The 24,013-nt window shown below is 29.6% G+C and overlaps 3 protein-coding genes and 1 long non-coding RNA gene across 6 annotated transcripts in view; 1 reads left to right on the top strand and 3 right to left on the bottom strand.

The window, feature by feature from the left end:
* The first annotated feature begins 205 nt into the window (after nucleotides 1-205).
* Nucleotides 206-6,860, top strand: LOC113787691 (uncharacterized). Of its 3 annotated transcripts, XR_012163959.1 has the most exons (4): nucleotides 206-342; nucleotides 476-627; nucleotides 3,510-5,096; nucleotides 6,608-6,860. It is a non-coding gene; the product is annotated as an uncharacterized lncRNA (long non-coding RNA). The 3 variants fall into 3 exon arrangements; XR_012163957.1 differs by lacking the exon at nucleotides 6,608-6,860 and having other exon boundaries at nucleotides 219-342; nucleotides 3,510-5,603; XR_012163958.1 differs by lacking the exons at nucleotides 206-342; nucleotides 476-627; nucleotides 6,608-6,860 and adding an exon at nucleotides 856-3,300 and having other exon boundaries at nucleotides 3,510-5,603.
* A 5,837-nt stretch (nucleotides 6,861-12,697) lies between these two features.
* Nucleotides 12,698-17,381, bottom strand: LOC101488810 (uncharacterized). The gene is made up of 4 exons (XM_004508624.3): nucleotides 17,121-17,381; nucleotides 16,656-16,892; nucleotides 16,512-16,545; nucleotides 12,698-13,159 (listed from the first exon to the last, which is right to left on the bottom strand). The coding sequence occupies exons 1-4, from the start codon at nucleotides 17,176-17,178 to the stop codon at nucleotides 12,817-12,819; spliced, it is 672 nt and encodes a 223-aa protein (XP_004508681.1). The 5' UTR covers nucleotides 17,179-17,381; the 3' UTR covers nucleotides 12,698-12,816.
* A 1,314-nt stretch (nucleotides 17,382-18,695) lies between these two features.
* On the bottom strand, nucleotides 18,696-21,856 carry LOC101489134 (protein CANDIDATE G-PROTEIN COUPLED RECEPTOR 2-like). Its single transcript, XM_004508626.4, has 6 exons — nucleotides 21,396-21,856; nucleotides 20,482-20,673; nucleotides 19,476-19,638; nucleotides 19,227-19,329; nucleotides 19,056-19,137; nucleotides 18,696-18,970 (listed from the first exon to the last, which is right to left on the bottom strand). Exons 1-6 carry the CDS (start codon nucleotides 21,639-21,641, stop codon nucleotides 18,893-18,895), a joined length of 864 nt encoding a protein of 287 aa, XP_004508683.1. The 5' UTR covers nucleotides 21,642-21,856; the 3' UTR covers nucleotides 18,696-18,892.
* Nucleotides 21,857-23,477: 1,621 nt separating this feature from the next.
* LOC101507543 (flavonoid 3'-monooxygenase) overlaps nucleotides 23,478-24,013 on the bottom strand; it is a 5,631-nt gene continuing 5,095 nt past the window's right edge. The window contains exon 3 of the mRNA XM_027336399.2: nucleotides 23,478-24,013. This exon is cut by the window's right edge and continues 282 nt beyond it. Within this exon, the coding sequence (XP_027192200.1) occupies nucleotides 23,591-24,013 (423 nt within the window). The 3' untranslated portion in view covers nucleotides 23,478-23,590.

The following is a 24,013-nucleotide window of genomic DNA, read 5'->3' on the forward strand; positions in this document are numbered from 1 at the left end:
TAATTTATTTACACATAGAATAATTATTAATTTAGTAATAGCTATTACTAAAAAGATACATATATAATATATATGAAAATTTTGGGGTGTTACATTTAAAAAGTGAGGTTTTCAATTAAGATACGGAAAAAAACTTTATCAGAAAAGAGAAATGTGTGGCATGATTGACCAATATTCAAGTTAGGTATACAATTCTTTGTTGTTTTTCCTTTTATTTTTTAGATAACACTTGTTTTGTTGACTTTTTATTTCTATTTGGTGTAGCGGCATCTTTATGAAGCATTTTTGAAGAGTGAAATTGTTCTCTCAGCATTTGATGGTTCGCCACTGGCTGCCCTTACGGTAATTTTGAATGTTATTTTCACTATTCTCTTTCTTTTTAGTATGTGTTTCTTGTACTTCATATATTCATATGTAATCTTGTTTGGTTACGGCTCACTTTTCCATATTTTTTTGAAATATTTATATGGGTCAGATTTTGAAGAAAATATGTGATCATTCACTTCTGTTGATAAGGAGGGCAGCTGAGGATGTGTTGGAAGGGATGGACTCAATGCTAAAGCCAGTGGAGGTTAATGTTGCAGAAAAATTGGCGATGCATATAGCAGATGTTGCAGAAACTGATAAGTTTAGAGAGTATTATATTATTTACAATAAGTTGAAGAGTATTATATTGCATTATAAATTTAATTGATTTTAATAGTTTAAATATTAAATTGACGAAAATATTTAAAAATGAAATTGACTTTTTATTTTATTTTTTTAGTCTTTATCATGGTATTTTTTTATTTAATAATAAGTTCTCAAATTTTACCTCAAATATTTTTTTAAAAAAAATTTAATCGAAAGAAATGCTTCAAATCTTTTTTTATTTAATAAAAAACCTCAAATTTTAAAATATTAAAATTTAAAATTGATAAAATCTTATATAAATTAGATAAAATATTTTGTATTTATTGCAAATTATTTAATATTCTTTTCAGTACAAATAAATTGGCTAAAAAGCGAGTAAATTACTTATATGAAAAATATTAGTTATAAATTGAGAAATCATGATACAAGTGTTGAACATATTAATAACATGAGTTATTGGAATCATACACCATACACACGCGATTTTCTTTTTCAACTAAAAGATGAAAGAATTTACGTGAGTTTTTTACAGTTGAAATATTTTATTTTATTTTTTGAAGAGTATAGAAAAAATATATTTAAAAATGTCATTAATTCTGATTAATAAATTTTCTATAATTATTAAATAAAAATTTAATAATTAATTTATTAACTTTTTTAAAAAAAGTCTCGTCATATTATACAAATCAAATTTGACCGACACTGCTACACTTTTTTAGTAAACAAATATTTTTTTTAATTGAAATCTTTAACTTTATTTCATCTATTTTTATTAATTTTATTATTATCACTCTTAATTAATCATTATCTCTCATCTAAATAATTTATTTTAAACATCTATGTCTTTTGTAAATACACTAACGTCAAATAATGGTAATGATATAGAGAAACCATTTTCCTTATAAAGTTAAAATTTTTTTTTACTATTTTGTAAAATAAATATTTAAGCTACTTTTCCATTTATATTTCTACACGAAAAAGATATCTTATAATCAATGTTCATATTCATCCATATAATACAATATCTTTCATGCATTCATTTCTATTTTTACATAAAAAGATATTCTATAATCAATGTTCATATTCACTCAATAATATAGTATCTTTCTTGCATTTTGAAAGACGGAAGGGAACCTTAGGTCCTTTCAAAAAATTAGCCTGATTTAATGTTTTTCCAACTCGTAACGAGTACTTTTGCTTTCAATTATAAGAAAAAATATTAATACCAATAAACTTATTTGTTACAATCGGTTTATATATTCTCGCATAAAAAAATGTATAATATTACATATACCTCTAATATTTAAAAGATAGATATTACATGAAGATAAAAAACCATTTAAATAATAAATAAATCTTAAATGTCACAGTTTTTTCTTATAAATGAGATAAAAAAATCTCTAAAAATTTTCTTATGACTAAAATAGGAGATAATATCACAATTTTTATCTTCACCAACACCATGATTAGACTGTCAAAGAAGACCCCAACTTCAAGGTTCCTTTAATTTTTTTTTATTAAGCCCATAATATTATGTTCCATATCAAAATAATTTTTTTAAAGTTCCGGTCAATTATTTCATGAAACTTAATAGAGGAGGCTCACGGGGCTTATAAGCCTCAAATATTTGGTAAATTTTGAGATGTTTTGTTGAAAAAAAATTTAAATTTATTTTTTTCGAAAAAAATAATAAAAAAAATTCTTAGAAAAATTTTAAAATATTTTCTTTTTCTCAAAAAATTTTGTGAAGAAAATAAAAAAAAAATTCTCTTTAAAAAAAAATTGTTAATTTTTTTTAAATCGATTTATTTTTTGAAAAAGTGGGCCTAGAGGCCCACTAAGCCCACAAAATTTTAGAGGGCTTGTTTTTTGGGAGTCATCTAAATTATAAATTTTTTTGGCCCCTCCAACATGTGTGTCGGACCCAATAAATAGGTGGCTTGTCAAATTGAGAGTTCTATTGATGACATTCATAAATGCTAGAGTATAGTCCTTCCTATATTGTGAGAAAAGAGTTCCCTAGACAATGTCTCTTCATTGAGCGTGGAACAAATTAGGGATCATGTGCTCCAAGTATGAAACTGAATCTACATTTTGCTCAGTATTATGCATGTCTAATGGTGAATTTCCTTGTGAGACATCTATCTTTATTAATTCTTCATATGTGCTGTTATATGCACAAAGCGATTCACCTGATAAATTCATAGTAACATGACCAAGGCTTGGAAATAATTTTCAGAACATTCTGATTCCATCAATTGTAGTTTCTAATGGCTGTTTTGAAGGGCAACTTCAAGTTCATGCATAAGTTCCTCAAGTTTGTATTGGATAACTTCATGCAAGCGCATACTTAGTTCATGAGAAGAAACAACATAGTTTATAGGGGAAATCATAGTCTCACTTGCATCCATATTTAATTTTGGATGGATAAAATATTTCCTATTGATCGTGTCAGCTTGCAACTCATCTCAAAAAAAATCTGCCACAAAGTCCGTTATGAGCTGCAAGATTTTCACTACATTAGCACACTGTGATGGACTCATGTTAAATACTGATTTAAAAAAAGTGACATGAAACAGAACATTTAAAGGAAGAGCTATCATGGGGCATTTAACTTTCATGACACATGTCTAAGCTACACTTGAAATTTGAATTTCACTACTTCATGTAAGTCTTGAAAAATTTGGTCGAACTTGTATGAGTTTCAACTAATAAAATAGCGTACATTCAAAATAGTTTGTCAATTTTTAGCAAATATGTTTATAGCAATTCTAGTAAATTTATATTTACAATGTCCTTTAAATTTAGGGATTGAATTTGAATAGATTCTTTATCTAAAAGATATGTATAGCTAACCAAAAATACTACCATATCAGTTTATGCAGTGAAAGACAATAATAAAGCAAATCACAACAAGCAAAATCCAAGACAACGTTATGTGGCTTTGGAATCACGACGATACTAGAAGATGAAGAAATAAATACTCATGCAGTGTTTGCCTCAAGAAGCTCAGGGGGAGTTCATTCGGGGCTAGATTCATTCATGTATAACCCCAATCTCTCAAGTTCAACTTCAAGCTCAGCTTCAATTTTTCTCATAGATTATGAATTTTCTTCTTCATATGAGTCTTTGCTGCCAATTATTGGACAGTTTTCTGTGTGGTTTTCAGGGGGAAAATACATTTAGCTCCTTATCATCACAAAAAGAGTGGTCACACGTATCCTGTGATCCATAATTTTCACTACATAACTCCATCACTGTCATTGAATCTTTCATTTGAAGTTTCACTTGTAGATATTGAACCAAGTTTTCAGTCTGCTTCAATAACTCTCTGTTGGGTGGGCTCACTCCTCAAGTAGAACCCACTAATTTTATTAGTATTAGTATTATTATTATTGAAATAAAAGAAAGAAAGAAAAAGTTTTAATGGGCTTAGCCAATGTGAGAAAGAAAAGAGATTTAAAATCCCTGAGAAAACAAAATAGTGAAAAAAAGAACTAGAAAAGAAGGCGGGGTCGTAACAGAAGAGAGAAAATAAGGGTTTGGTTCCAATTGTGGTAACAGGTGTGTAGCAAACTTGCTCCGTTTGATATACAAATTTTATATGTTTTTTCTACACTGAGTTTGTTATTTTAATATATAGCCTGAATAGTTTTACCTTCTCTGAGAGTTACTTTGGCATACCCATTTTAGTGGAAGGTTGTTATTGTTGATTGATATTCCCTATTGCTAATGAAAGGCCTCGTTGATATCGTGTTGGTGGTGATAGAGGTTTTGGTGGTTCTTACGGCAATGCATCCTATGGTAGGGGAGGTTCTCTATACGGCAGTTATGGGAGATCTCCATACAGTGGTGCTTCAAGTGGTGATGGTTATGGTGGAAATGTAGAGGGAGGTTATGGTGGAGGGCCAGGTGGAAATTGTGGGGCCAGTGGTGCCGGCAATAACTATTGTGCTCCTAACATTTTGGAACTAGCAATGTGACTGGCAGTTACGGTGGAAGTGGGGTGAATTATGGAAATTATGATAACATCGCTAGTGGAAACACTTACACCAGTGAACACTTACACAGGGAGTCTCGGGTGGTAGATATGATTAGACCTGTCAAAAAAGCCCATAATCACAAGGTCTCCTTTATTAAATTTTTTATTAGGCCCCATATTTTGAGCCCCTTTAATGAATCTTTTTCGGTTGCTCCAACCCACTTTTTCTTAGTTTTTTGTGGACTTGGGCCAAAGGGCCTCATGGCTCCATTTTCTGTTTTCATTTTCACAACTGAACATAAATCAGAATCACCGTTTACACATGGAACTGATGAAACCCTAAATCAAAGCAGCGCCTTCTATTTCTTCCTCCGTTCGTTTGGTTTCGACCACCGTCACGGTGGATTCTCATTCTCTTCACCATTGATTTGTGTTCAGGCCACCATCATTGTTGATTTTATGAAGTCATTTACCCATCAAAGTTTGTGGTTACCTAGCTTAATCGCACGCATTAATGATACGCATATACTCTCTTTGCCTCGTTGACAAACTACATACATTTCATCATTATTGCTTCATTCTTTTCAGTGTTTACTTTGAATTTTCGGGTTAAACCGTGATTATCAAAAATGTGTGTTCTAGTCTAGTGCATTTTATTATTAAACATAATAAAACATACGAAGATGGTAATTAATCTGCAGGTTAATAATAATTTTATGGTTAAGATCGATGAGGAATAAAAGTAGAATCGTGGTTGTCGTGTTCTGTTACCTGGTTGTTGTGTTATGTTACCCTCTTGCTTAAGTTGTGTTTTGTTTGAATTTTATTTGATTTTTGGTTGTTGATAAATTTTTGCGTGTAATTTTATTTGATTTGATTTTTCCAAGATCTGACATTTAATTTTTGCTTCTTTTAACTTTTATATTATGATTTTTATCATGTAAAATTAATTACCATTTCATATAAAAATTAAATACCATTTAATACTGATTACAGGTTTGGAAAAGAAAGGTTGCACAATATCTGGCTGATTATGGTGTTCCATATACGATTATAAAGTAGTCGGTTTATGTCCATACTTAGACCTATATAGAAAATTAGAAGATTCTAGAGTGTTCTATTATTCTATATACGATCTGTCTGATTCTAGTTTGTTGATATATTCTACATTGTTTAATGAATTGTTTGTTATTAAGAACAAATAGGATGTTGAGAGCTATAACAAATTAAAAAATAAAAGTTGTAACCCTTTGTGAGCTAGAATCTACAAGAAATGAATCAAAAATTGCAGAGAATTAACAAGATTAAGTATTAAATACTAGAATTAAAATCAAATTTTGAACAGATCAATGATTTTGGTGGTTCAGAATTGTGGGCTGATGAAAACTTATATTTATTACTGCAGCAACTTGTTGATTTATGATCCAGTTTGTTACATTATTAAACTTTATTTAATTCTATGTAGTCAGAAGCAGCCGTCGCGACCGCAATCGTGCGGTGGTCTAATGTTAAATAGGAAAATCTATTTTTGGATGAATCGTTTATCAATGAGAATGTTATCAATGCCATCAAATCTATTTTTGGAATATTTGATAAGAAATAACCCTTTTGTGTGGATACAAAAGAATTGGTTGAGCAATTTGATTGCATCATATTTGATTTCTCAATGTATATTTTTTATTAACTACAAGTCTTTTTTTTTTTCACTTCGGTGGGGTCTTGTTATTATACTCATATGTATTAGTTTGATATAAGAAACTTCTTATGATCAATATAATTGTCTATTTTCATCAACAATTATAAATAGGATAGTTCTTTTAATTATGATCAAACCAACTGATTATGACTATGCAACAGAATAAACATTGATTTGCTTCTATAGACAAACATAATAAACATATGAAGGGTATTATTTAGTTTTTTAATTTTTTAATCTTGCAAAATTATCTCATGATTGATTATTTAATTGTTTCTTTTGGTTTTGTTTTCAAGATGAGGATGAATACAATGCTTATATCTGTGAGGATGCATTAAATACTACTATCATCGACTCACGAGGTGTCTGGATGGGAAAGCGCTACTTTGTTTCAATTGGTTTTATTTGTTAGATGTTATATTTGAAACTTGTTCGTGGATGAAAAAGTGCTGCTTCGTTTCAATTGGTTTTATTTGTTAATGTTATATTTGGAACTTGTTTATGGATGGAAAAACGCTCGTTTCAATTGATTTTATTTGTTAGATGTTATATTTGAAACTTGTTTGTCCGCATATATCTTTAAATGTTTGTTTTGTTTTTATTCGTCATTGTAGTGACATAGTATAGTATTATGGTAGTAGAATCCATAAATCAACTAGTAATTGTGAAGTTATTTGTTTGTATCATTCCCCTTTTAGATACTAAAATATATTATTTTGTCTAGTGAAAATTCAAACTTGTATGGAATAGTTGTTGTCATGTCATAAATGGTATGCTTTATTAAAATTTAGATAAGGATACCATAAAAACCAGAAGAAAAAATATTTTAAAAAAAAAGTTGAAAAAAATATAAAAAAAAAATATAAAAAAAACGTAAAAAAACAATTATAATATTTTTTATTTCAAAAAAATAATTGATTGTTTTTAAGTGGGCATAAGGGCCCTCTAAGTCCATGGAATTTTGGGGATTTTTTTTACATTGGGGGCTTTCTTTTAATGGGCCTTATTTTTGTAATAATTTTCGGCCCCTTTCAATATGTGGGTTGGAGCCAATATATAGAGGGGCTAACAAATTGACAGCTCTAATCAAGGGTAATTGTGAGTTTCTGGTTTTTTGTAAGGCTTAATTGCAGTTTTGATTCCCCTATTTTAGCTGAATCGCGAAATAAGTCCCCCATTTTATTTCTCCTCAGTTTTGGTCCCTCAAACATAATTTTGGTCAAGAACTTGGTAAAATTATATTTTTTTGCATTTATTTAAGTCACATACCTCAAAATCTCATGTGCAAACAATTGTACATGAAATCTATAATCATAAATGGTGTAGTACGCGGCTTTAAAAAATCAAATTTCATCAAATTTTGAACTAAAATTCTGTTTGGGAACCAAAACTGGAAAGAAACAAAATGGGGGAACTACTTTTGCGATTCAGCTAAAATATGAGGACCAAAAGTGCAATTAAGTCTTTTTGTTTTGAAAGTCAATTTCAAAACCAAAATTTATTTAAGTAGAATGTGATTTAATTGACTTTTTATTAAATTTCAAGACAAATTTTCTTTCAAAACTCTAAATAAAAAAATAGATTTTATAATTTTTGTTTTTATTTTAAAATTAACATGCAGTTTTAGGAGATATAAGCATCACTCTAATAATCATATACCATCACAATTTTCGACCACTACTGCCATCATCGTCGACTACCCATCTCTAACAACCGCCGCCGCCTACCACTCACTTTCAACTACCGCCGTCTACTATTCAAGTCATTAACGATCACACTATGAATACCATCTCCAACTATGACAACCGATCACCACTACGATAGTCGTCTTCTACAACTACTATTATTTGTAATTAAATAAACTATAATTATATAATATTTGAATTATTTTGTAATAATTAAATTTAAATTTAATATTATTTTTATTCATTTTTAATTATTTTTACGTGTAATATTTTTTAAACTTAGTGAATTCATATTGATACGAAATAAATAAATAAGTTAAATAAAAAAAATATAAATTTAAAAATCAACTAAGAATTAATAATATCCCAAACTAAAAATTAAAACTGATTTCAAATTTTATAAAGTTAATAACTTAAAATAAAAAATCACCCGAAACAGAACCTAAAAAATTGAGGCATTTTCTTTAAGACTAGACTTACGTATAATGCTGTAAATACTGTTTCTTTCAATTTTAAAATATTGGCATATTTTTAGTTAAGAACAGTTATACACATGACCTAAAGTTTTGTTCTCTTCTTTATTGTTGTAATTCACATTCAAAATTTGAACGCAGTGTGCACTAAAGAGATTGTACACTTCACCTCATGAACGGAGGAGAAATCACTTGGTTTTAAACAAAACAAAACTACAACTATTATCTTGAAGAAAAATTCCAATACCAATGCAGTTTTGGTGCGATGTGAACGAGACATCTATGTTCCATTTGTAACAGTCCGATGTCAGGCTTTTCCAGAACTCCCACTTTACAATGGCAAGTTAGCTGGTGGTAATGGTATGGGATTGATTAGCTTGTAGATGGTTATCTAAATTATACATAGTACAAGTGTAAATCTACTGCGAGGTCTCAATGATTTGCTCTCAAATTTTTACTATAAAATAATTGTCATTTTATTTTTGTATGCAGCGGTAATTATTTTAATATAATATCATCTCAAATTAATAGTGTATGCACAATTTTCAAGTCATTACATCTCACAAGTTTTAGAAATTTTTCTTTCAAAATTTATTTTGAGAGGTATTTTTTAAGATGTTATGATAAATTTACATTTAATTCAGACAAAAATATATATTTAATCTTTTATATTTAGTACAATTTTTTTTAGATCTTTTAAGTTTGTTTAATTTTTTTTTTTTTCTGATCCAGTCCTTTATGTTATACTTAATTTGCAACATTAGCCTTTTAAATATATTAAATTATGCATATGATCCTATAAATTTGAAAATTTTCACAAATTAGTATCATGACATGTTAAGATTTAATTAGAATATCGCAACAATTTGAATGTTCAAACTACTTTGTATGAGAAGGAAGTTAAAGACATTGATTGTGTGTATATACCGTTATAACCTTATTTTTAAGATTATATGTGTGTTCAAATTGTTGTGGATAAAATTATAAAATATAGACAATTTATAAGATTTGATAAATGTTTTATGAATTATTAGTATAAGAATCATATTGTTGCAATATTTTATAGAGTTTCTAATTATCAAAAGTTTTAAATGAAACAAAGGGAATGTATTGAATTATGATTTGCAAGGATTTGAAAGGATTATAAAAGACTTTTTTTGTAATGTAATAAAAATACGATTTGAGGTATTCAATTAGGATTTTTTAAACAATCCGTAGAAATCGAGTAATATTCAATCAAAAGTTTTTACAATTTACAAAAAATCTTGTGATATTCAAAATATTTCAAATTTTAATGAATTTTTTTTCTTTTCAAAAATTGATTTCATGGGATTTTGATAGACTTTTTAGTAGGATAAAGTCTTGGGATTTTGATAGACTTTTTAATAGGATAAAGTCTTTCCATGCAACATGAGATTTCAATGGATTCTCATTTTCTATTTCTATCATTTACTCTTTCTGCCTCCCACCTCTCTCCCTCCTTCCCCCTATCTATTTTTCTTGTATTTTCAATTTTCAACAACACTCAACTTAATTCAACTCTTCAATAGCAAACAATCAAATTCAAACTCAAATGACTCTGCTTATATGATCGGATTCAATTCATCTTGCAAACCTACTCCGATTTGCTAATGCTCAAACTCTCCCAACTTCTCCATATTTTCCACTCTCATATCTTTTTTCCTTCTCTACTTAGTTCAGTAATGCATTTTTATCTATTTTTTCTTCTTATGTCTGTCTTTTTTCTCATATATTATTTTTCCAATTACATGAGTATGATTATTATTTTTCACCTATTCTCATTTCTATAAAAATATGTAGTTATGTTTTTACTCTTAATACATGTCTAATTTTTAGCTTCATTTTAAGGTGTGAGATATCATATACATGGTTTTGTAGGCCATGGTAATGATCCACAAAATAAAAAAAGAATTGCTCAATCTCCGATGTGCGTTTTTAATAAATGTCAATGGGAGGATATTTGATATATTTAAATTGCGGTTCACAATCTTTAAGTTATCACCTCTATTTTTATTTAATACAAAGGCATAACTTGTATTGGTTTGTGCAACACTTCATAACTTCATTTGCAAAGAATGTCGTTCAGATGAATTTCGAGTTGATCATGTAGATGTATCTTCATCTTTGATATTATCAATTAACAAAAACTATAATTATAAACCTAATGTTCAAACTCAATAGCAAGAACGCGAATATGTTAATTTACGGAGGGATACTATAGTTACATATATGTGGATAAATGCTACTTAAGAAGACATGAAACTTGAAACCATTTTGTTGTTAAAAGATTTTAAAAATTGTATTAGTGTTTTTTCATTTATTCAAATTTTATAAAATATTTATTATATTTTGTCATTCAATATTATAAATTCATAAAATATTTCAAAAAAATGTGTTACAAATCCATTAAAGAGATTTTTAAAATCTTGGTTGTAAAGAATCTTTTAAAATCTAATAAATAGTCTTTTAAAATCTTATAAAGATTATTTTAAAATCTACACATTCGTACAAAATCTTTTAAAATCTTTAAGATTTTTTTCTCTCAAAATAGTCTTTTAAAATATCAATTCAGTACGTCATTAATTGTTGTCAAAATTGAGATAAATAAGTAATAGTGAAAAAATATAATTTAAATGACTAAATCAAGGTAAAATATTTAAATAATAGGTTTGATTGCACTTTTAGTCCCTTTATTATTACCAATTATCGGAGTTGGTCCCCCTATTTTAAAAGTTGTGATTTTTGGTATCTTTCTCATATTTTTAAACTAAAAACGATGACTTGACATATTTTTAATGATGCGACATGCAATTCTATTATATAAAATTATATAGATGCATTAATTAAATTAAGAATCTGAAAAAAGTTTGAAATTAAAATATAAGTTTTTACGATGTTTTAATTTAATTTTATAGGTATTAATCAATCTACATCGTTATTTAATATGTCACATTATTTTCACGTCATCATTTTGTAGTTAAAAAAATTAGATATTTAGACTAAAACTGTCGACTTTTAAAATAAAAATATCAATTTTGTGAATTAATAAAAATAGAAGAAATAAAATTATAATTAAACTTAAAAAATATAAATAAAAATTTAGTTAAACTTTAAAAGACTCTAATATGTTTTTGCCTTTAATTTAACGATGCGACATGACATGATTATTTGAGACTAGTCTTATCTTTATGTCAAAACGAAATCGGAAAAGTTTGGACTTGTAAGATGGTTAATGATTAAATGAAGAAGAATAAGGAAGATAAAAAAAAGGTGACCAATATGATTCGATCCAAGACAAAGAGCTGGAGAAAAAACAACAAAGTGATTCAATTTTGAAATAGGAAAACTAAGGTACAACTGAATTAGCAACCCCATGTGCCAATAAACAGAACATGTGGGGAATACAAAGGGAAGAAGCCAACAAACAAAATGAAAGGCTGTGATGCCATCACATACAGCAGAAGAACAAGTTACAAGCTTGCACAAAATGGAGGCAAGTAGGCATTGGGAATATAAACATCAAAATGAAATTATATTTGTTTAACCAACTGTTGATTAACAAATGGTCGGCACTCCACACTGTGAAGCAGATCAAAGAATCAGACAATCAAACCATATGAGGAATTAAAAAAAAGATATAAGTGATCTCCATTTATTTTGTATGATTAATTAACGTGTATATTCCATAAAACAGCAACTAGATTTCATGCATACATGTCTTTTATTTTTAATTTTCGTATTTTCCCTTTTCTCAATAAGTTATTACAGATCAATATTCCAATTTTGAGGACAAGGAATTGTTTGATAATAAAATGTGTGTATAATAATCAAGGAAAATCTTGGTACTCTGATTAAAAATCTGCTACTTAGCAGATTTCTTTCGTACTCAATTTAAAAATTAAGATGCTGTATTCCCTAACACCACAATGCGTTGTCAAATAAGGGTCCAATCCCCAACATTATTATAACATAAACTTTCCCATTTAGAGAAGTTCCAAAAAAATTGAGGTGCACTCCACAGTCCCTACAACTTGGTGAACACTACAAAGATTATAGTTTTAAGGTCTTTCTCATTAAAATATTAAATTCTACATACTGAGTAGGAGCATAAGAACATGAGAACCCAAATTATAGTTGATTATAAAGTTAATTAAATAATTAATTAATAGCCCATCTTTTTAAACCCACACAAGAACTGGCAGAATAATTAGGTGGAGAAAATAAAGTAACAAAAAAACTAAGATCTCAGAGTTCAACACCTAGAAAATAAAACTCATTCATACATAATATAATACCCAAGTCAAGTCCTCTTTATGTTTTGTTTGTTCAGCCCCACCAAAACATAAAGAAGACAGAAAAGAGTGGAATTGAGAAGAAACTAGTGTCCAAAAGTCTAAGACCACCATGACTATCATCATTCATTCCTCCAGATCCAGAAGGCCCCATACCACTACCCATCCCTCCTAACACTCCAGGAGCTGTTGTACTATATGGAGTAGTACCAGTAGTTCCAGTTCCGGTGCCGGTGCTGGTACCGGTCCCCATGCCAGTGCCCGTGCCCGTGCCCGTGCCCGTGGATGTTGACGGTGTTCCGGTTGAAGGGGTTGTGCCCATGGAGGGTGTAGTAGTAGTGCCGGTCGCTGGGGTTGTTGTACTAGTGCCTGCACCGCTGATTAGCAAGAAAAAAAGATCAATAATCAGCCATAATCAAGATAAAAATTGTCCTAAAACCACGCATTAAAAATGTTCATGATGCAATCGTAATTTAACTAAACAAATCCCTAATTTAAACATGTCCTGTTACTATCATTCATGTTTTAAAGAATTCCTACTTACATAAATCTAATGCCTATAAAGCTTTAAAAACGACAGCTGATCTACTTTTATATTCAACCTTAACTACTTTTTATTTAGGTTGATAAATGACTCTCGCATAAAATATGTCACCTAATTTTTGCGTTATAGGCTATGATTAGCAACATAAAAAATCAAGAGCATCCTGAAATACAATTCATTAGCTTCAGATATGGGACAGTGATAAAAGTTTGTGCTAGCGTGGTAGAACAGACGATTATTTAATAATTACGTAAAGAAATAAAAACCCTCTAATTGAAATATTCATGATCTTATCATTATTAATTTCAAATTTGTCTTTCACAACAGAAGTGACAACTTATTTATTTATTTTTTCCATCTCAAAATAACTGATCTACTTAAAAAAAAATATTGTACAAAAATCATTGACTATTCTAATTTTAAATACATTTTTTTCCTTTCATTTATATCATTTAATTAATATTAAATATGTCATTTTTAATACAATATTTTATATTATGTATTTATAACATTATCAATATTATCAATATCTAACAAGAATAATTTAATAAAAGTAATATTATCTATTGTTTGTACATTTTATTAATATATATAAAACAATCAAATGACTCTATAGTTTTGAGATGAAAGAAATAATATATATAAATTACTTATTGAAAAAAAAATATTTAAGAATAATTTGATAATGAAATAATTATTAAATTTTTGAAATAATTTAAATTATTTTATTAATTAAAATTTTAAAAATAAAATCCTATCAATGTTTTAAAAAATACTAAGAATTTTTTCACAAGATAGGTTGATACTTAATATAAGTAGTACGGAGTAGAAAAAAAAATAGTAGAAATTATAGAATTGATGCGCTGCAGCAAAACTGGTCATGCACAAACATCAAGCAAATCTTGACTTGATAAAATTTGATGACCAGATATCTAGCCAAGTTTCCGATGATCAGGCTTTTGATTCATCCTTATCATCTTCAAAAATATAAATCAAAATTAAAATTAATTTTGAAACAAAAAAATGTTATATTGCCACGATTTTAGATTTAAATGTTGTAGAATATATATATATATATATATATATAAATGAAAACAAATAATTGTCAAATTATTTAATAATTTCGCTTTTTTATTTATGTGTGTACGTCCTAAAATTGGTGTTGTGACCCTATAAATATTTCCACAATGAATACAATGGGTACATTCCTCCAATACTTTATCTTGGTAATGCTAAAAGATCAATTTTTATGACTTACTTTTAAAAAAATCGATTTTTAAAATTTAAAAGTGTAGCATGTATAACTTCTAAAATTATATTTTAATTATTAAGAGATACTTGTTAATATTTCTCATTTATCAACAATTAAAAAATAATCTGTTCCCAATTTTATGATTTGAGATAAATATCACTGTAGAAAACAGTTTTTTAAAATCAATTAAAAGAAAATTTTGCATCAACAATGCATATGAATCAAATTATTATTTTTAAACATCAATTTAAGTTAGTAATCACAATTTTATTTTAAATTTAGTTAATAAATTAGTCTTTTATCGTAAAATAATTAGTAAAGTAAACATTTCAAATAAAGAAGGAAAGTTCATTCTTAGCTAACTTTTTTTTTTGTTGATATTAATTCCCAGAAAAAGACAGAAAGGGCAGGTACAATTAGTAAGTTCACTTGGGACAAACTTATCCTTTGCAAAATCGTTAGCTTTTTTATTTATTTTTTAATTTCAAAAAAGCATCTCAATTATTGCAGCATCTTTGATAAGTTAAAAAAGTTCATCATCTCACTGCAACGGCTATAATCACTAATGAATGGGCAATAAGTGGGAAACGTCATCCCGATAGTTTGCAAATTAAATGAAAAAAAGAGTTATATATGTTGCAGTGCACTGGACCACATTATCAAACCAAAATAAATAAATAAATACAAGAAGAAAAAAACTGATTCAACAGCGCTAGATAATTTTTTCTTCTGACAGAACGTTAGATTGTCTTAAAAATAGTTTAGGTCGGACAGGACTTCTATAAATCACTACACTAAAATAAAAAACATAAAAAAAGTTATTTTCCTAAACTTGGAAAAGAGTATTTTTTTTTTTTAAACAATTAGTAGGTCAATATTAATTTCAAAACCATAAGAAGAAAAACACCTTATCATGTTGAACACTTTCAATTCAATAATGTACGTACGGCAAGACAAAAAAAGTAGTATAAAATGAACACCGCAATCACTTATGAAATTCTATTTACTGCAAGTATTAATTATACCATGATAAAATAAATAACATTACAATATTCAAAATAAATGACCACCATTATGTGATTACAGTTCAAATGTTAGCCGTACGAACAATATACTTTATTTTAATAAATAAATATTTAAAGGGGAAAATTTGATAAATTTAAAATATTATTTACATCAAGTGTAAAACATTAATAGCTTCTAACTAATTTTTTTAATACGGTCATTTAACAAAAATATCCGTATGATACTCAATAAGAAATAAAAAAAAGTAAAAAAAATATCACTTTTTAATATTTCAATAGATTGAAACTCCAACTTTCAAAAATAAATTTCGTTTTTTTGGAAAATTTGTTACCATATTTCCTCTTAATAATAGTAGTTATTTTAATTATAATAGTAACCGGGAGTACTATATTTTAAGGTGCTGGATCAAACACCGAATACTACTTTTCAGACAATGAGTTTTGTCTAAAAAAAGTTTTGGAAGTGATCTTATTTTTTCTATATTAAAAATTAACCTATTCAATCAGTTCATTTCCAATATCTTAAAAAAATTAAACTTACAAAACTCTAGGCAAAACGGCAGAGTCATGTGAAAGTTTCAAAATGCCACTACATTACACTAATGCACACTTAAAAATAATGAAGCTGCGAATATGCCCTATTGAAAAGCATGCCCCCCCTACCTTCAAGAAGAATCCTCTTTTCACTATAACTAATTTATGCAAACCAAGTGCTCCCCCGTCCCCATTAGCAAAAGTAATAAAAGACATCACTTTTGTCCATGTTATGCTTTAAAAAACAGATAAGAATGTTGAAACTTCAAAAAAAAAAACAGACCAAAGAAATATAAATCATAAAACCAAGGAAGAACATGTAAATTTAAAAGGCTTGAAATGAAGATGAAGAACTTGTTGAATAAAATGCATACCTGACACTTGAAGGGTAGGCACAGCCACTAACACCTGCTCATCAACAACAAAAAGGAAAAAAAAAATGAGTTTGATACTACTATTATTGTACAGAAAGGGAAGAATAAAAAAAAGGAAAGAAAATAGAGAGAAGGAAGATTTACTTGGGTCAGATGCAGTAACAGTAGCTGTTCCTGAAAAATCACATGTCCCTGGTGCTTGACCCTTCTTTTGAAAATAGCTATTCACAGCATAGCTACAGTGTGCTTTCACTGTGTTGGGTTGGAAACAAGGTGCGTTTTGATGGAGAGGGTTACAGTCAGCTCCAGCTCCACAAGCATAGTCCAAAGTTTTTTGCAAGATTGGCTCAGCTCCATCCTTGCAAACGCACCAAGTAGCACCTATATGTCAAAAGTTTGAGACATACCAAGTTAATAAAAACAAATGTGAAAAAACAACAGTACTAGAAGAAAAAGACTTTTTTTTTAGTGGCATTCATACATCACATTACATTAAACTACACAAACAAGCTAGAATATACATAGATCTGTAAAGTAGGAAGATCTGAACTCATGTTTTAAAAAAATGAACTGTTTGAAGGTAGAGTTGTTAACAAAAGAGTTAATTACTTGAAGTAGTTGCTGTGAAAGCCAAAAGAAGCAGTGTAAGAGCAAAAGTAGCAGCCATGGTAGAATGAAGGGGTGTAATGGTGTTTCAGATATAAAAAAACGTGGAACAGCTAAGCTGAGCTGAGCTGAAAGAGAGATGGTGGGTGCGTGACAGAGAGTGTGAGATGAGATGAGAAAAAGAGGACATAATATAGCATAGATTAGAGGGAGAGAGCAGAGGAGAGGAGATTGGTGTGTGTGAGTGTGTATACCGACTGTCCTAGTAAAGTTTTTGTAAACGGTGGGATGATAGTTGGGCCCGTTTGGTGTCGGCTTGGCTTGTCACTTGTGACTACTTTTTGTACTTTTTTGTCATTTCTTATAATATATTTTTATTATTACTACTAATTGGTAAAAATGTAAATGTGGCAGTAGCCTACTAGTGCTAATCACTCTGTTTTATTTCTTTACCCTATATCAAGGAAGGAAATAGTTTCATAGGGACTCGTAAAAGTTTGTCAGGGTTATGGGAGAGAGGCCTGACCTAATGGTTTTTATGACCAAGTGTGTCACTATGTTATCTTTTTGCAGGAAAAAAATAAATGAGTTTTTCAATATTTTCTTAACTCTTTGGTTTTTGCAAAGATCCAAGCAGGCTAGAGATAAGTAAAGAAATAAATTGGAAGAATTCCACAGGTGGATCGTTGCTGAAGGATGATTAAAACGTTTCATAAGAAATTTACTCATTTCAGGACTACTACCATATTTTATATTTAAATATTATTTACACAATTCTTTTGGACTGCACTATATTATATTATTAAAATGTCACATGCATATGTTTAACTGACCATGGTCCCATCTAATTCAATGTTGTTTCTAGTTGTACTTATGAATAGCCAGAAATTATATTGACAGGCAATTTGGGTTCGAGACTATAGCCTGCTACCCTCCTCTTATGTATGTGTGGGTCTGGGAGCTAATTGAATATCTCAGCAACACTAACGGTGAAATGAAAAGGTTATAAACATATAATAATACAACTAGCGGGCATGTGTGTGACCGTTGCAAATATGCTGCACGAGTACCAATACTCCATTCTGTGAGAAACAGAGCACAGGCAACCATTTGTAACGGAAACAAGGACACAACAGAAGTATGACTATACTAACCACACGACCAATTGCCAATTCAAAATCAATGGAAGAGAAAAAAAGAGTCATAACAAGAGAACTAGTGAGTTAGAGAAAGTAGCTACACAATGCACAAACTGTGATTTAGTGGTTCATTAACAATACAAATCTGGGTATGGGACGGAGCCAAATAAATCAGAGGTTTTGTGAGTGAAGGATGAATATGATTTAGAAAAATTCATTCATGTGTATACCTGTATACCACCATTTTGAAATTAGGTCCTACTATTGGGTCCAATGATTTAGTAGAATCCATTTGAATTTAACTCAATTGTAAAGATTGTTAGCATTGCTAACGGTCTTCTTGCAAGTGATCTGTTAGTATTGTAAATTGATGCCAACTTGAGGTACCATAGATGCTTTTACATTTGCACCCCCAACATTTAAAAAAAAAAAAACTACATCAAGAAATCTCAATGTGGTGGATTTCAAAACCATAGTATCTTTAGCAGCATTTTACAGTAGTGTCATTGTGTCGTCATACAAATGGAACATTTAATCAAGATGATGATGAAGCCTAGTTTCATTTGACATAGTTAGGAATTACGAAGTATAAATATTTACAGTGTCCCTCCCTTCCATATACAAATTGTTCAGGAATTATTCCCAGTCAGCATCAAAGAATCCAGCATCTTTCATCTCAGAATAATATGCGTTATCCAAAAGGAAGTCTTCCTCCTGCAGCCAGTGCAAATTCATATAACATGTTGATGCACATGTTAGAAAAACCAAAAACAAACAGTAAATAGCAAAGAATACTTACTTGGAAAAAATCAGCCAGAAAAGTTAGGTAGAGAAATGGAAGATATAAAGAGTGATAACATAGCACAGTAAAATCATACAACCTGCAGATGACAAGAATGTCTGTTATTTATTGCAGAGAATATAGAGACAATAACTGAGTACCTCTTATACTGCAAAGATATAGTATTACCAATTGCCGAGGCTTGCACCAAATCCTGCCATCCCACAAGCAAATAGGGTAGTTGCACTGAATATAAACATTATGACAACATAGTTGTAGAAAGTTGGCCTGGCTGCAAAGGTGACAGAAATTTTCAAGTTAGAATGTGAATCCACTTAGAATATAACAATAATATTGAATTACGCACTGCGTGTGATGAACACAAAGCGAACTATTTTTTAGCTTTTTACTTAAAACAATATAATGAAATATACTCACGAGGCAACTTTTCTCTCCATTTAGAGAAATGTACAAATAAAATGAAGCCATATGCTGCAGCAAGCAATAAGGTATGTACTATCCACAAACCCCACTTGACTGTATGACTGCTTCCAACATTGCGATTGAACAATGGAACCCCAAATCCAAAAACATATATTGCCTGATGCGGAAGTATTTAATTAGCAGAAGATGAGTAAAAAAACCACAAAAAAGCAGTTTAAGAAGTAATTAAGATGTAAAGAACAACCAGCATCTAAAAGGAAATAAATGATTTACATCGTATCCAAGCAGAAATAACAATGATTGAAAATAGCTGGAAGATGTAACCACCATTATTTTTATTCTTTTTTCATGGAATGATATATTTGAGTTAAAAAATCATATGGCAGAATCCAAAAAGATTAGAAACATTTTCGAATGATTTTATAAAATGGACTTTGCAAAAATTGAAGATGGCCTTTATAAATTTAAATCATGGACATTTACTGAGAAAAGACCACAGTTCTTATGAACTTATTATGGTTAAGTATCAGAACCATAGAATCACCAATAAAACAAGTTGACTCATCATCTTAACGTTGTTTTTGATGCTGCAAAACTTTCTTAAGAATTGTGTTCATAACACTCTTTGTTATTGCTCCAAATAAGGTTTGTAATCATAGTGATCAACATGTTGAAATTAACTTATGATGATTAGTCAATTGACAAATTTCCTTCTCTGCAAAATAACACAACAAAGGTCATGGTTTTCTCGATTGCTATATTCACATTTTTTATGCAGTGGCCTAGCTACCGATTGTTCACCACATATGGTGAGATAAGACTTGGTGGTGGTGGTGGTTGATATAGCTCAAGACTAGGAGTTCATTAGAAACCGACGAATGAATAAACAAATCTAGACACTAAACACTTAAACCAGGATCGGTCATAAAAATCAACTTCTAATTTACAAAACAACTAAATATGCACAAAACATGCACATATAAATGAAAGCTAGCTTCACCTTAAGAAGGGCATCCACAGAGACAATAATTCCCGACACAATTGAAGTGTATGCTAGAGTTTCCATGGCATTCATGTAGTTATCGTTTAGTAAGAAAATCATCAAGCTTATCTCTAGATACAGCATACCTGAAGCCGTAAACAATGACAAAATATTCCATGGAACCTCCTTTCCAGGAGAACACTGCCATGCCTGCTCAAGCAAAAAAGAAGCCTAAGTTAAAAGGTTAAGAATCTAAAAAGAAGCAAACGTCCAAATCATACTGTCAACTTCATAAAAAAAATGAATGAACTATTTCAAAATCTGTGATGAAGCGCGGAATGAAATCACTGAAATCGGCAAACATATTGGCAAAGTCCACATAAACTGCCACAAACATATGCTACCAAGTCCAAAACCTTATTTCAAGAATGGTCAATACCCTACTTCAATATTCCAGGACAGGAAAATGGACTTCCAACCATCAATATATTTAAACAGTTACGACTTTCAGTTGATCGGTATTGTTAGATGAAGATCAGATGACTCATATTTCTAGTTTCATTTTATATGTTTGATTTATGAAACGAACATGACAGTGACACTGATACATAAACATCAGTCGTGTAGATGTCATACACCAATGGGATCAAGGGATATAGAAATCTCATAACATAACGACCGCAATCTTCAATCCTAAAGACCAAAACTTCAATATTCCCCTCATAGTCTAACAGTTCAACATAACATCTTTAAACTAAAACCATACTCTGTAAGTATGTCTGCATCATCTTCTTTTTTATATTGTGTCGCATCTACCTTATCACCCAAGCAATTATAACTTCCCCATAAAATTTCCTCAATTTTTCAAATTACTTATTTTTCGAAAATAATATATAGAAAGAGAAAGGTAAAGACTAAAGATTGTGATGTACCTGAAGAAAAGAGCAGGCGAGGTTTAAAAGGGTAACAATCCAGAGAAGGGCATAATAGGAAATGATAATATAGGAACCTCCATTACATAGCTTGTTGATGTTCTTTTTGGCCTTCACCGCCAGATACAAAACAAATAAAACCGACGAAACGACAGCGAAAGTGTCGTTTTCATTGCAGTTTAAATTCAGATCCGTCACATTGTTCAAATCGATTTGACCCTCAGGACCTTCCACACTCCTCGACATAGATCCCTTGCCTCGTTTCGATTCAGAAGAAAAGGGGTAACCTTAACGATATTATTGTTTGATTATAGGGAAAGTGGAGTTATCTTTAACAACATAGTGGAAATGGAGATTACGTCGTGAATACGGAATGTAGTTCATAAATGGGATCACGGTCACCACCAAACATCCTACTTTGGCCTCTTGATCAAAGTTTCCATTAATAATCTGTTATCTTAATCATCACTTATCTTTAAAATGTCTATAAATCATTTTCATCCTATTTCTAAATTTTATCAAGCTTTTGTATATTATTATAATATATTATATATATTTGATAAATTATGATTAATTATCTGAATAATTTTTTAAATAATTATTTACGATAAAAGTCAAACATTATTTAATAATTGTGCGTGATTGTTAATTTAAAAACTCTTTATATTACTCGTGTATATACATTAAATCAATATATTATATATTCAGTAATCCAATTACTCCATAAAAAAGTTGTCGATTGTTATTTTATTAAATTAATTAGTTAATGTTAATTTCAACATAAGTCAAAAAAATTGTCAATTATTATTATTTTTAATGTCAGATTAGTCATTTGAGTAAAAACATCACAAATTCAGAAATCAATCTGATGAAATGTTGGATTTTTTATTAATAAAAATCATATAAAAATGTTACTATAATATTTTTTTTAAACAATATGAATATAATTATGTTAATGTATTACCAAGTTTGTACAGAGAAGGAGTGGCAGCCCATCTTAAACCCCTGAAGATATCTCTGGGTAAAAAGCATAGTCATTGACAAAATCAACTTCATATCAAGAAATATAGTTAAAGAATATTGGCAATACATTTGTGCTCTGTTAAATCATACAAATGCTGAATTGCACTTTTTTTTAATCTAATTTGGATGATATGTGATTTTAATCACTTTTATTTTAAAAGTCGAGGAACTTTAACAAAATTACGATAGTCTAATATGACTTTGATAAATTTACTAATAAAATTTAAATTTAAATACAATTTATGTTTGTTAACTCTTATCTTATAAAATAAGAAAACCTCTAATAAAATAAAATAAAAAATTGAATATTTTACGGTAGTTCGAATGAAAAGTGTTCAAATTCTTTAGTCAAAAGATATAAAGTTGCTCTCTAATGCTTGTGAATAGATAAAATTGAGAGAATTTTTCATGAGTAAGTTTATACAATTGCACATACATAAAAAAATGATAGCATATTTTAGAATTTTTAAAAATAATACTATTTTATTGTATACCTTTTGAAAAAAAGTATCTCAAAGTTTTAGGTTATTTTCCTAAATTACACGATACGCAATTAAATATGTTATATTAAGGGGATGAATAGTTCAACTAGTTTGAACTAAAATTGAGCAGAAAAACACCGTGTTTATTAAATTTTGTGGCAACTTGTAAATCCACATATAATATCTTTTTCCTGCCTTTTTGTTTTTTTGGGCCTGGATGTTGCAGTTGCAAGGGAAATGACTAGCAAATCAAGATGATTGTTCATTCCCCCATTTCAGTCAATTTAACACTCCCAAAAAGTAGACTATGTTTCGCTCTTCTTAACCCATTCTTCTTCTAACATAGAATACAACCAACTAAGCTTGCCCGTAAATAATTTGACCTCTATGGCCCATTCACATTTTACATGCAAACTCGAAGGTATTGTAATTAACTAACTAAACCCTTTTTTAAAATCAACTAGAGGAGAAACAACATTTTGTGTTTGTATTAAGAATAAAGAGGATCCACATTAAGAAAGCAAACTTCAAACGATTATCACACACATGCAACAACACGGGACAAACACCATACAAATGCTTAGTAAAAACGACGTGGAAATACATATATTTAGAATACAAAAAATAAGTAAAAATATACATATTATAGTTCAAGAACAAGAATAGGGGGAGTATTAGTTTAGGCAATGATTACGAGTACAAATGCGGTGAAAGCCTTGGACGAGGGTGAACCAAAAGAGGCACTTCTCTTTGTAAAGTGAGGCCATATGCTTCAGCCATGTTGAGCTTTTCTGGATTACACCCATTTTCCAATTCCCAATCAAATGCATGGACCAAGGTTGCAGTGAGAAGTTGAACCATCTTAATGCCAAGACTCATACCAGCACATATTCTACGTCCAGCACCAAATGGTATTACCTCAAAATCATTGCCCTTAATGTCAACGTCAAACTTTTCACCACCAGGGAGAAATCTTTCGGGCTTGAACTCCAACGGATTGGCCCATTCATTAGGGTCACGTGATATGGCCCAAACATTGACCAATAGAGTTGCACCTTTAGGAATGTGGTAGTTAAAGATCTCACAACTTTCTGTTGCAACCCGCGGGAGGGA

Source organism: Cicer arietinum, chromosome 7 (assembly GCF_000331145.2).
Source record: "Cicer arietinum cultivar CDC Frontier isolate Library 1 chromosome 7, Cicar.CDCFrontier_v2.0, whole genome shotgun sequence".
Classification (NCBI taxonomy): domain Eukaryota; kingdom Viridiplantae; phylum Streptophyta; class Magnoliopsida; order Fabales; family Fabaceae; genus Cicer; species Cicer arietinum.